Raw genomic sequence first — 13,830 nt, forward strand, 5'->3', positions numbered from 1 at the left:
GCTCACCCAGAACTCCTCGGAACTTACGGTTCATCCCAATGTCGTGGTAGGTCAGGATGACGGGCCGGTTCCCCTTGGGGGTCCCACACAGCGTGACGTGAATGGAGCCATGCAAAGTCTCGATGTCCTGCTCCTGGGGAGAGAATAAACAGACCAGCCTGTCACGTGGGACCCGAAGCCACGGCGTGGCTGTAATTACTGACTACAGACACCCAGCGCGTGCCATTGCGGTTTGCAGAAGCTTCTCATTTGGTCCTGGGCTTTGAGTGGCAGAGCTCTCTCGTCACAGAAATCACTCGCAAAAGCAGAGGTGGATGAGGGGTGACCACAGAAACCCACCCTTCCCATCCCTTGTGGTCAGTGGTCGCCAATCTGAAGACCTTGACTCAAAAATAAAGAAATACACCCAAATTCTCAGGTTCCACCTTGAGAGCGGAAAAGCTCATTATCTGTGCTTTTAACAAAAACTCTCTCCCTTCTCCATCCATCCCTGGCTGAGTGATGCAAGGTCTCATAAGGCTTCCTCTTTGAAGATGCCTGAAGCATCTCCTGGGCTTTACCCTGCTTCTATGAAATAGGAATAATAATAGAGCCTTCTGGGGAGGGTGAGTGCTTTACAGGGGATGATACGGGGTGTATCAGGATCCCTCCTAGTGCCCAGGCCCACCCTCAGCACAGGGGTCCCAGCCTTATGCCCCCCAAAAAACGAGTCCCTCATTTCCCCAGCCCTCTCTTCCTCTAAGTGCTTGCATTACAAGAGCTGGAAAAATCCACAGAGGATGCAGTATGGTCCGGCCCCCACTGGGGGCCACAGGTCATCTGCCAGGCCCAGCCCTGGCTCTAAAGCCACCGTGGGAACAATGGTTCATTGTGGGGGCTGCATTCTCCATTGTTTCTTCAGCTGACCCACACGGTGCCCTCTAAAAATAGGCCAGGCCGGGCAGTGTCCCCAATGGCTTGGGGCATCAGGGTTCAAACCCAAGCTCGGCCTTTTCCCAAGCCCTCTGAGACCCTGGAGATCCATCTATAAGACAGGAGGGAGCCGCCCACCCTGGGTTCCTCAGCAGAGGAGATAACCTTAGACAAGGAAACAGCGCCAGGTGAGAGGGGGCTGTCCTGGACAGGACTCAGGGCAGAGGAGTTAAAGTCCTCTTCCTTGTCGCAGCTTCTCCAGTGGCACAAATCTGCTTCTTAGCCACCTCCCCAAATGGCCTGCAGATTTCCACGGAGAAAGGGTGACTCTGCCCTGCACAGGGTCTGGCCTGGAGGAGGTGCTTAGAGATTTACGCAAAGGAGGTCAACCCAGTCAATTCTAAAGGAAATCAACCCTGAGTATTCATTGGAAGGACTGATGCTGAATCTGAAGCTCCAATACTTTGACCACCTGACATAAACAGTTGACTCACTGGAAAAGACCCTGATGCTGGGAAAGACTGATGCTTGGAAAGGGCAGGAGGAGAAGAGGGTGACAGAGGATAAGATGGTGAGACGGAATCACTGACTCAATGGACATGAGTTTGAGCAAACTCCAAGAGATAGTGAAGGACAGGGAAGCCTGACGTGCTGCAGTCGATGGGGTCCCAAAGAGCTGGGCATGACTGAGCGACTAAATTGAACTGAACCGTAGCCAAAGGTGGACAGAAGATTCAGTTCTGGCTAACGAGATGTCAGCAGAAGTTTCTGGGGCTTTGAGAAGAAATTTTTTTTAAAGAATCAGACTTGGCCTTTTGAGTTTTTCCTTTCACCCATCTGCCTGCCTACTACTTGGAACACAGATGTGATGCTTGGGGATTCAGCAGCCATCTTATGAGCTTAAGGACAAAAGCACCATGCTCAGGATGACAGAGCAGGAAGCTGGAAGAAGTCTGAGACGGGTGACATTTGTAGCCTGCTGTACTAGTCCTCTGGGTCAGCACAAATATCACACCTTACCCTGTTTAGGGCACTGTGCGCTGGATGACATTAATGCCAATGCTACACTCACCCTGTGACCCTGGCCAAGTTACCAGACTCCTCTGAGAATTCCTTCCCTCGGCCATAAACTGAAGTCAGTAACAAACCCATCTGCTTATGGAGATGCTCCTGAGACTAAAAGCGTGGTAGGCACTGCACATTGCAACGTCTCCCTGCAGGCTGGCTGTTCCAGTTGCCTCCCTAGAGACAATTACTGTCAAGCTACAAAGACCAGCTCCCAGGGTTTAAATCAACTGGCTGGATGATCTAGGAGAGCTCTGAGATCTGCTGCCGCCACCTCCCTCCATAATCCGCCTGCTCAGCAGGCCCTGGGGAGACACTGAGCGCGCTGGACTCAAAGAGGATGACACACTTACCCAGGCTCTAAGTCAGCTGGCGCGCTAGGCTGCCCCTCCCCTCAGTCTAGCAAGCCTCGGTCAAGGCACGGCCTGCGGATGGAGGGCACCCTTGGGAACAACAGGCAAAGAAAGCTGGCTTGGGGCTCATAAGATGTAGCATTAAGTCAAGGCTTGTTGAGGCAAGAAAGCCAGATCATGAGAACAGAGGCTCAGGAGAAAATGCCTAGGCTGGCCCCACCACCATCTTTTTGTGAAATAAGGTACCCTCCCCTCATCTTCCCGGTCCCCCGCCTGGGCGCACAGTGGGGACGGGTGGGCCTGGCTGAGCCACTGATCTCGCTCTGCCCACTGGGTAAGGAGCACGTGAGTTATGAAGACTGACAGGAGAGGGGTGCATTGCGGAAGGAATGCAATCGTATTTGCACAGAAGGACACCATCCACTTCTGGGAAAGCTCTACAAAGCCAGGTCTGGACCCTGTGCTCCTAGGACAGCCATTTCACAGAGGACAAAAGCCAGTCCCGGGGGCTGAAGCCTAGCACCCAAAGGTACACAGCTGCAGGTCGTTGAGTGAAGATTCTGAACAGACCCCTGGGCTTCTAAGTCTTGATCTCTGGCCCACTGGGACATCTAAAAGAGAAGGAGATCTCACAGAGGTCATGCCCCCTCCATTTCTCAGCTTTCTTCAATGTTGTCATCACATCGAGAAGCAGTCAAGAAGTCACAGTCAGGAAATGATCTGCAGTGGGTGAAAGGGCGACGGCCTGGGAATTCAGTTGGAGTCTCCAAGGAGGACAGCCTCTCTTGGATTACAGAAAGAGGAAGCGGGGAAGAAGGGCCATACATGGAGCACAGGAAGGGACTCCCCTCATGGTCCAGTGGATAAGAATCTGCCTGCCAAAGCAAGGGACGAGCGTTTGACCCCTAGTCCCAGAGGATCTCACGTGCCAGGGGGCAGAGAAGCCCGTGTGCTGAAACTACAGAAGCGTACAAGGAGGAGCAGCCCCTGCCTGCCTCAACTGGAGAGAGCCTGCGTGCAGCAAGGAAGCCCTAGCGCAACCAAAAACGTAGGATCAGTTCAGTTCAGCCGCTCAGTCATGTCTGACTCTTTGCGACCCCATGGACTGCAGCACGCCAGGCTTCCCTGTCCATCACCAACTCCTGGAATGTGCTCAAACTCATGTCCATCGAGTTGGTGATGCCATCCAGCCAGATGATACGTAAAGCAAAAAAGATTCTAACACATCTCTTTTCAAAAACATAGTCAAACAGAATCCTTGGAGTTGGTTCTTGGACATGAGTGTGCCTTCTCTCCAGATTGCTGGATTCCTGAATAAAGTAATCTTTCCTTTTCAACCAACCCTTGTCTCTCAAGGACTGGCTTTGGAATGGCAAGCAGCCGAACCCAGGGTGCCGAACCTGTCTTCAGTTAACAGCATCACAGCAGATTTTTAAGAATTGATTTACTGCTCTGTTGCTCTCCTATTCTCCCCAATATTCAGAAGTTAGAAACATAAATTAATTTAAAAAATAGCTTATGTAGTCACTAAAAGAAAAAAAAAGATCCTAATGCATCTTTAAAAAAAAAAAAACAGGAGGCGTGCGTGCTGAGTCTGAAGCAGTGACAGTGAGACTGTCATGACCCCTTGGGGACAGTGCTTCTGCCCCCATTGTTACAGATGAGAAGACAGAGCCCCTGGGAGGTCAGGCGATGGGCTGAAGACACAGGGCTACCAGAGGCAGAGCTGACCCGCACCCACCCTGTCCAGGACACCTATTTATTCCTCAGGACCAGGAGATGGGCGTGTACACGAGGTCAGTCTGATGGCCTGGGCTGGACAGACCTGGCGAGCCGATCGGAGCCCCACCACGGGGCTGCTGGCAGGCGAGGCGTTCCCCACCCCTCCACCAGGACAGTGTTCCCAGGAAACCCGGGAGGAGGGCAGAGAGGTTAAGCCTCACTTGGCGCTGACCCAGATGCGTGCCACCGCCATCTGTCACGCTCAGTCTCAGCAGCTTCCTCGGAAGTGAGGCTAGGGGCAGGCAGGGACGGGAAACGGTGGGTTGAGGATTTCCAAGCCTCTGAGTTCTGCCCACCTTCAGTCAGGGGGCAGGAAAACAAGAAGCAATTGTGTGCAAAGAAAGACATTCATAAAAGGTCACCGTTTCCATTTTCCCTGTGAGTTGATCTGCTTCCAAGAGATGGGGGGGCGGAAATCAACGTCCCTACAGGTGGGAATCAGACACCCCCCACCCCTCCGCAGGCCCAGCTCCACCAGACTGGGAGCTCCAGAGCAGAAGCGAGACCCCAGGAGACCCTCCAGCCCCCACCCCTCCTGCCCAGCCTCCTCCATCCCCTCCAACCCCAGGCCCTGCGGGTAACATCAGCTCATTGCCCGGAGATCCCTGGTGAGCACACAAACACAGATTCCCATGGAAACCACATCAAATCAAACCATCCAAATAACTAAAGATCCAGGTGGAAGGAATTAGAAAGAGCAAATCCACCAAGAGGGGCCAAAGGAAGTGACCCAGCCCCTGGGCGTGGGGAGCTACGAGCAGTGAGCTGAGATCTGCCTGTCCCCACCAGCTCGAAGGACTGAGTCAGGCTTTGCCATCTAGCTTATCATTGTGTGACCCTAGGCAAATCCCTTACACCCTCTCTGACCCTGTCCTTTCAATGAGGATGCCAACAATACCTCTTGTAAAGGACTGTTTTGAGGGTTAAGTGAGATGATGCAGGAAAAGAGGTCAGCACAGTGTGTGACATACAGCTAGTGCTCGAGACGTCAGCTCTTACAGCACCCGAATAGACAGAGGGACCACCTTTAAGACTATCACAGTAGTACCCTCTGACCAGTTTCTTAATATCTCCAACACTGGTCTCTTACCTGCAAAGGAAAGGTCACTTCTCACCTTAGCAAGAAAACCCTGAGACAATGGGCGGACACACCAATACCCCCCATCAGGGGCTTTCCACAAAGCCTCCCCACCTGCAGCAGAAGGGGCAGGTCTAGATCATTAAGAATCTGCCAGCTCTGATAGTCCCGGATTCTAGAATTCTAGCCAAAGAAAATAAACCAGAACTCAAAATACTTCCACTTTCCCTACTCATCAAATTTGCAAACACTACGGCTTAGGCTGATGCCAGAACCTTCTCTGCCGAGCCAGATCAAACCACTTCCTTCCTGCAGCCCCAGCACCCCAGGCCAGCAGCCCACCCAGCTCCATGCTCTGAGGGCATCAAATCTCAAGAACTGCTGGCAGAACATCACATGCCTGGCCGGGCACCCATCGACCTGCCGTAAAACAGCACCCTGGACAGAACAAACTGCCCATTTAAGGTGACATCAGCCAGGATGAGATAAGACCCAGATGCCATCTGCTCTGGAGGCTAAGCCGTCTCCTGAGACAGCAGCCATGAGGCTATTTCTCACTGAGGACCTCCGGGCTAACTGCATGTATTTTGATTCATGCACACACATACACACAAAGTTCTTGACCACTTTGGGAAAGGAAACAAGTCTGCCCCCATTTAGCTAAAATGCTGAAGCACCAAATATTCCTCAAAAAATAACACTGGCTGCTTTGGGACACTCACAGTGAAGAAGAGCAGCCTCCTTTAACTCAGCCCCCAAGATCTGCCCAGAAGGGACTGCATTCCATGAGCCTTAAGGACCAACTAAATGAACACGTAAAAGTGGACTGCTATTAAGGCAGGTCGATGGTCCAGTCCTTACATCAGGACCCCATCCAGGGTTTAAACATAAACCCACAGGAGCACTGTTTGGATTACCTACCTGGACAGGTCTTTTCTGATAAAAAATTGCAAAGGTGTACTGACACCTAGTCCATAAAATGTAGATTGGCCATTCTAGGGGTTAGTCCTGCAGTACATGTCCTGGTTGACAGAGTCGATCTGGGGCAGAGTTGGGTTCAATGGGGCCCCTTCACAGCTCTTGGCCATGGGAAAGCCTTGGTTTCCTCATCTGTCAGGCAGGCATGAGGGTGCAAGTCCCAAAAGATTCCAACAAAAGAGCCTGGGAAGGCCTGGGCCTGGCCTGGCTCATCAGAGAAGCTGAGGCCCACCGCAGGCAGGAGCCCCCGTGTGAAGCTGAGGTCAGGGTGTGCAGGCGAGTCCCTGGGCTGGGACGCCCATCAGCTACCCTTGAGCAAGCTGCTGTCAGTCTGCTCCTGGCGCTGTGAGCTGTAACCCGTCAGGACCCAGAGAACATCAGCCTTTACAGTACGATGCATCTTCTGAAGGATGCCCTTCAGAAGTGACTCACACCCACGGTTTTAGAGACTGCTGGAAATCTGCGGGAAACCTTCATAAACATCGTGAGTCAACCGGATGCAGGAGCCAAATCCAAATGAATATAGTTTTATCCAAAGATCTTTTCGGAAGCAACCTTGACAAAGCGTCACTTGGTACTTGGGTTTAGCTCAGATATTGTGGATGCCCCACTCCACCCCACCTCGGCTTCTAAGGACTCAGGAGGAGTGGCTGCAGTCTCAGCTTTATCCCCAATCCCCCTGCCCCGTGACCTCAGGCAAGTGACTGAACCTCTGTGCACTCAGGCTGTCCATCTGTCAGAAGCAGACGGGGTTCGTTGTGAGCAGCAGGAACGCCAAATGGGCAGCTCACTCAGAGCGGTGCTGAGCAATGTACTCCTTTAGAACTGACTTCCCTGGGAATGGGGTCACTGCCTGTCACACTCGCCCTGTATCCCCAGTGCTGAACATGATGCCAGGCACAAAGCAGGCATTTATGAAAGGGACAAAGGCAAGCACAGCTGGAAAAATGCCTCCAGCTCCCAGGAGAGCTCTGGGACCCAGTGGGAGGGCTCGGCCCAGGCTGGTGACCCTCATCCTGCCTCCCGGGCCCCTTGCCCAGGCTTTCGTCCTCTGCGGTCTTCAGGTCCTCACTCTGCTGATGTCCAGAGGATGTAGAACCCCACCCCGACCCCGCCCTAGCCACCCTCAGGTCCACTGGTGCAGACGGGTGGGTGCAGATGGGTGGGTGCCCACGGGTGGGTGCAGACAGGTGGGCATCTACCCTTGTTCTCCGCTCTGCCTCCCACCTGTGCCAGGGATGGGAGCAAGTGGCAGAGCTCTGCAAACGGTCTCGAGTGACACAAAAGTGACGAATTATCTTCACAGGGAACAGGTAAACTATGTCTTTGAGGTTCCTCCATGACCAAAATTTTAGAAATCTATGGCCCACAAAGAGGTCAAACCAGTCCCTCCTATAGGAAATCAACCCTAAATATTCATTGGAAAGACTGATGCTGAAGCTGAAGCTCCAATATTTTGACCATCTGATGCGAAGAGCCAACTCACTGCAAAAGACCCCGATGCTGGGAAAAGACTGAGGGCAGGAGGGGAAGGTGTCGACAGAGGATGAGATGGTTGGATGGCATCATTGACTCAATGGAGCTGAGTTTGAGCAAACTCCAGGAGATAGTGAAGGACAGGGAAGCCTGGTGTGCTGCAGTCCATGGGGTCGCAATGAGTCAGACAGCACTTAGCGAATGAAGAACAAAAACAATAACCAGAAGACCCAATAATTTCACTTTTGGGTACGTACGCAAAAGGACTGAAAGCAGAGTCATGAACGGATGCTGGACACCCGTGTTCACAGCAGCACTAATCACAACACGCAAAGGACGGAGGAAGCAACCCAAATGTCCACTGGTGGATAAAAGGATAAGCAAGATGCAGCCTAGACATAAAACAGAGCAGGACTCAGGCTTAAAAAGGGATGGTGTGCTGGCACTGGCTACAGAATGGGCGAAACGTGAGGACGTTACATTAAGTGAAACAAGCTAATCACAAAGGACAAACCCTGCGTGATGCCACTTACATGGGGTACTGAGAGTAGCTGAACTCCTAGAAACAGGAAGCAGAATGCTGGCTGTCAGAGGATGTAGGGAGGGGGAGGGGGAATTAGTATTTCACAGGGACAGAGTTACAGTTTTGCAAGATGGAAAGAGTTCTGAGGACTCCCCTGGTGGTTCAGGGGCTAAGACTCCACATTCCACGCTCCCAATACAGGGGGCCTGAGTTTGATACCTGATTCAGGGAACTAGACCCCATGTCACAAGTAGGAGTTTGCGTGCTGCAGCTAAGACCCAGCATAACCAAAGTCCATGGGATTTTTCAGGCACGAATACTGGGTGGGTTGCCATTTCCTCCTCCAGGGGATCTTCCCTACCCAGGGATCGAACCAACGTCTACTGCATCTTAAACAAATAAATATTTAAGAAAAAAAATGGGAAGAGTTCTGAGGGTTGCCAAGGGGTAGGAGGTGGGGTGAGGGATGGATTGGGAGTTTGGGGTGAGCAGACATATACGGTTGTGGATATAATGGATAAACACCCAAGGTCCTACCGTATAGCATATAATGGATAAACAGCAAGGTCCTACCATATACCGTATAGGGAACTATACTCAATATCTTGAGCGAAAGCATAATGGAGAGGGAAAGAAAGTGAAAGTCACTCAGTCATGTCTGACTCTTTGTGACCCCAAGGACTATACAATCCATGGAATTCTCCAGGCCAGAATACTGGAGTGGCTAGCCTTTCCCTTCTCCAGGGGATCTTCCCAATCCAGGGATCAAACCCAGGTCTCCTGCATTGCAGGCAGATTCTTTACCAGCTAAGCCACCAGGGAAGCCCAAGAATACTGGAGTGGGTTGCCATTTTCTCCTCCAGGGGATCGTCCCAACCACACATCTCCTGTATTATAGGAGGAGTCTTTGCAGCTAAGCCACCAGAGAACCCCTACGTTACATATGTATTTCAACACAAAGAAACAGTTGGAAAAACCGGGTGTGTTATTGGGCCAGCACTGACTGGGAAACATCACACCAGGTTCCCTCTACACAAGCTGGAGTCTTGGTCCCCATGTGGCAGATGGGGAAACTGAGGCCTGAGGGAGGTGATGCACCTGCTCTGGGCCAGGCAGCCAGGAAAGGGCAAGCCTGGCTCTCGAATATGCCGAGTCTGGTGACTCTGTGGCCTTGACCCTGGGGGAGACGGACATCACAGGGCTGCAGGAAGACAAAACCACAGACCTGATGGCTGCTTCCTGCAGAGGGCGGGGACAGGGACAAGAGCTGCCATTTCAGTGACAGAGAAAGTAGATTCATCTCCCTGCCCAGGGCCCCGCCCAGCCCCGCCCAGCCCCGAATGATCAGCTAGATCCTGGGACTGCCGCCCCAGCCCCACGGCCCTCGGAGCCCACCAGACAGCCAGGGCCACGGCTGCCGTAGCTGTCGTGTCTTTCCAGCCTTTCCACCCTGGGACCCTATTTTCACGATGGTGGGAAATGGCCAGACGAGGATCCGATGTCATCCCTGTTAGCTCCCCCACCGCACAGCATTGCACAAGCGATTCCCCTCTCTCTGTCCTTCAGTTTCTCCAGCTGCAGAAGGAGGGTCTGGATGAGCTAAACCCGAGATGCCTGGAGACAGTCTATCTACCTCCCACTATCCCTGGTGCCCCCACGTGCCCAGTGTCCCGACACAGAGACCAGTGGATGGAGCTCTGACCTGAGGGTGGGGTAGACAGAGACCTCGGCCTGTGGACCACACAGTAAGAGCACAAGCTCCCTCTCTGCTTAGACAGATTTGGGAGTGATGCCCAGTCCCACCCTCCAGCCTCAGTTTCCACTTCTGCTTATGCTATTGTTGAGGTGTTAAGTGAGATACTGGCTGGGGAGCCCTTAGTAGAGGGCCTGGCTCACAGGAAGCATCGCTAAGCCAGCGGCATCAGGCGATGCAGAACAGGAGGCTCTCAAAGCTGGGAGAGAGAAGGCCCGGGGTCTGGTGCCACCTTCCTCTCACTGCAGGGGGACCTCAGGCAAGTGACCAGCCCAGATTCTCCTCTTAAACCAGTGCTATAAAGAGCATGACCGGAGGCCATGTCCCATGAGACCATGCACTCCTTGAGGACCAAGGGCTGTGTACTGGGTGCTAAAGCAGCCAGTGAAGTGAGGGGTTCAGGCCCCCCACCCTCTGATGGCCTAGAAGGGCAGGGAGCTGATAGTCTGCATCACAGTGGGACAAAAGAACCAGACACAGTGGGTGATGGTGGGGGTGGGTGACTAGCCTTTGTCCCAGGGCCTGAGTTACTCACAGCCTCCACTCCTGGCTCAAGTCTCAGACCCTAGGGAGCAGCCCCACTCATCCCATGGCCTACTCTAGGTTCCTCTGCACAAAAGGTGGGCTGAGCCCACCAGGTGGCCCAGCTTCCAGCTCTAGAGGGGCTGCAGATTCAGCCAAGACCACCCCGCTGATGTTCCCACCCGCAATGACCCCAGAGGAGAAAGTGTGCCTGGAAGTCTATCACATTTCCTCCCATTCCCCAGGTACCTGTGCTGGAGGAAGCTGGTGGCTCAGGAGGTCCCCACACCCCGGAGTCTAACGGTCACCTCCACACATCCATCCATGCCTGTAACCTGCATTCTTGCAGAGAGCATGGCCTCTGCTTCCTAAGCAGTAAACACAGCCCTGAACAGCACTTGAGTCTGAGTTACATCCAGGAGAGAGGGGAACATGAAATCCGGTGGGGGGCCCCTGGCTGTGTGACTTGGAGGCACTGCTCATCTGTAATAAGATGATAGCAGAACCCCCCTGCCCCCACCAGGGCTCTTATGAAGAGTAAGTGAACGTATTTGATTAAATAAGGGCAGGGTGCTTAGAACAGTGCTTGGCACAGTTAGGACTCAAAAGCATCCATTCTTACAGTTGTGTTACAGACGGCGGGTAACAGGCTCAGAAGTTCTGAGTGATTTGCTCAAGGGCACATACCTTGAAAAGGTCAGCTAGAATTAAACCCGGTTGACCTGACTCAGAAAGGGTGGGGGGAAAGATGCTTTTGTTCAGGATGCCACGATGTCTCAGTTGCAACCTGACTGTGGCAAGTCTCACTGTCTGGGTAGCTTAGTTTCTTCATTCATAAAATGGGGAGATGCCAGCCCTGGTCTGGGCACATCCACTGCAGAGGTACCGGGAGGCTGGGACAGCAGCGATGCTGTAAACCAGGCTGATGAGTCAGGGAGGCGCTCCTGAAGGATGTGAGTGTATCTCCAGACTCAGCTGCTCTTAACCACAAACTCCTAGGGTGGAAACGACCTGTCACAGCCCAAGCTGTCCCTCTGGCCTGCCCCAGACACCCATTGACAGCAAGAGAGGCTCAAGGGCCCCAGGCTGGAAGGACCTCCCTCGGGCAGGGAGCTTCCCTGCCAGCTCACGGAGCCACCTTCAAGCCAAGCCAGTGCCCCTCTGAAGTAAATGGCACATGGTGGCTGCTAACCATTGCTCAGGCCTCCTGCTCACGGCCCTGACACAGACGCTACCCGGGGGGCTGTGAAAACAGGTTTCACGGTCAAATTGCAAAGAGCACAGTGCTGGCTGTGCAACCACGGGCCAGGCACACCTAACCTCTGAGCCTCAGCTTCCTAAACTTTAAGAATGAAGACAGTGACCCCGGCTGCCTAACGTTATTGGGGTTCAGTGGGGTGTGCCTGCGGAGATCCAGGGCCACACGTCTGCCTGGGTGTCCAGGGCCTGGTGCATGATGATAGTGCAATCGGTGTGTTTTGAACAGGCAATATAACACAGTGGGATGTGTTGGCCTCAGAGGACAAACGGCTGAACAGAAACCAACACCTCCGGTACCCCAGGGGTTCCTGGGGCCCGAGGTCAGGGTGGGCTGCAAGAACAGCCAGGACGACCTGCAAACACGCTAAGGCCCACGCACCTCGCCTGTGCTCTTGCATTCACCTCCCTGACTTCACACCAGCCAGTGCTTCCAACCCCACTCCCTCTCTCCCCTTCCTTCCAAAGACAACGCCAAGATTCACAGCCTCTGATGGATGGCAGGCCAATCTCTGAAATACGAGATTCAGGAGGACCGGTAAGCTCTTTGTGGGGAAGGAGGTGAACGGTATGATAGAGCCGCAGGACTCAGGATGGGCAAGAAGCCGGGGTACCCGTGTGATATGCAAGCAGAGGGCCAGGTGAGCGTGCCAGCCTGTGCCCGGCCTGTATGAGGCCCTGTCTTCTCCGGGAAGCCCACGTGACCTGGATGTGCTCAGGCTTCTGGCCGTGCCCCCAGGGCCCGGTACAGTGTGGGGGCCCACACAGCTTTGGAATAAGGAGTCCAAGACTCACAGTCCCTGAGGTTCTGACCTACCCCTCAGCCAAAAGAGGTCAACCCCCTCTCCTGAAAGCTTGTTCCTGGACAACCCTCCAGAGGCACCACCCCCATCTTGCTCCATGCCAACCCGGAGCAAAGAGGGAGCCGAAGACCACAGAGAAGCTGGTTTCACTTTCCCAAGTGGAGCCAAGAACATCATGCTTCCCCCATCCCCTCACATCACAGGGTCCAAGCCTACCCAACGTCTCGCCATTTCCTTTGCACATGCCTCCCAGCTCTGCCCATCTCTGCAAGGCCAAAGGGGCTGCTGGATCTCTGTCCAGCTTTCACAGAGGCTAACTGGCTCTTGCTTCCTTGGTCAGAACTCAAACCCACCTCTCTCTGGAGAGAAGGAACTGAGTACAGGAAATCGGCTTCCATCTCTCCCCTTTGCCCTAACGTCTGAACACGGATCTAACCCATGGAAGAAAGGGGAGAGGAGAAAACAGAAGAGGCGAGGGGGAAGGGAAGCCACATCTTCTACTTGCCTGAACATCAAACTCCTGCAGGAGGCCGGTGATGGTCTGTGGAGAGACAAGAGAGTTGGTCAGTTTCATCACTTTCCCAGGGCAGAGAAGTAACGTCCGAACACACAGACCTCCCCATGCCCTGAGTCTATCATCCCAACCCTAGGTCCTCTGTGGAGCCTATTTCTTTCCAGGGATACTGTTTATCTCAAAGAATAGCAGTCCAACTAAAAAGCAGACACAGCTGATGGATTCCTCTTTGACTAGCGCCTTGGTGAAAAAGATCTGAAGGTCTAAGCCAACCACAATTGCCTATAAACTGGCCTCGGTCTCCACGCATGTGCTGCACTTTTAAAGCTCGAGCTTGACCGTGTCACTGTCCTTACGTTTCTTCCATGGCAGCCCACCGTCTGGATTGAAATCTACCTCTCATGAGAGGAGAGCAGAGCATTCCCCACCATCCAACAATCCTGACTGTCCAGCTCAAACTCCACCTTTCACCAGAGTTAGTGGCAGGCCTGGCCCAGGAAGATGGGAAAAGGGCTCTCATCCTCCAGGTAGCAGTGAAAGTACAGGTCAAAGTTGGGGCTGGAACCACCCTCAGCCAACACTGGCACCCTTTCCTCCCAGCTCAGGATGGAGTTCAAAAGCTGAGCCCAGCTGGATCCACCACCACCCACCATGAAAGAAGACAGCTCAGCAGAGCAGAAGGAAAAAGAGGTGCTGGAAAGGGGAAGGGGATCTGTTGGAACAGCCAGGGGTTGGGAGTTAAAATTTTAACACCCAACTGCTGAAGGAGATTGAAGTAAGGGGCAAGATAGGGAGTGGGCATGAGACTCAAGAA

The 13,830-nt window shown here is 53.3% G+C and overlaps 1 protein-coding gene across 2 annotated transcripts in view; it reads right to left on the bottom strand.

The window, feature by feature from the left end:
- Window positions 1-13,830, bottom strand: part of NDRG1 (N-myc downstream regulated 1) — a 55,014-nt gene that overhangs the window by 25,578 nt on the left and 15,606 nt on the right. For both annotated transcript variants that reach the window (XM_018058589.1, XM_018058590.1), the window contains 2 exons: window positions 13,008-13,043; window positions 28-133 (listed from right to left, as the gene is read on the bottom strand). In XM_018058589.1, coding sequence (XP_017914078.1) covers window positions 28-133; window positions 13,008-13,043 — 142 coding nt within the window. The remainder of the gene's footprint in view (window positions 1-27; window positions 134-13,007; window positions 13,044-13,830) is intronic.

Source organism: Capra hircus, chromosome 14, assembly GCF_001704415.2.
Source record: "Capra hircus breed San Clemente chromosome 14, ASM170441v1, whole genome shotgun sequence".
NCBI classification, from domain to species: Eukaryota; Metazoa; Chordata; class Mammalia; order Artiodactyla; family Bovidae; genus Capra; species Capra hircus.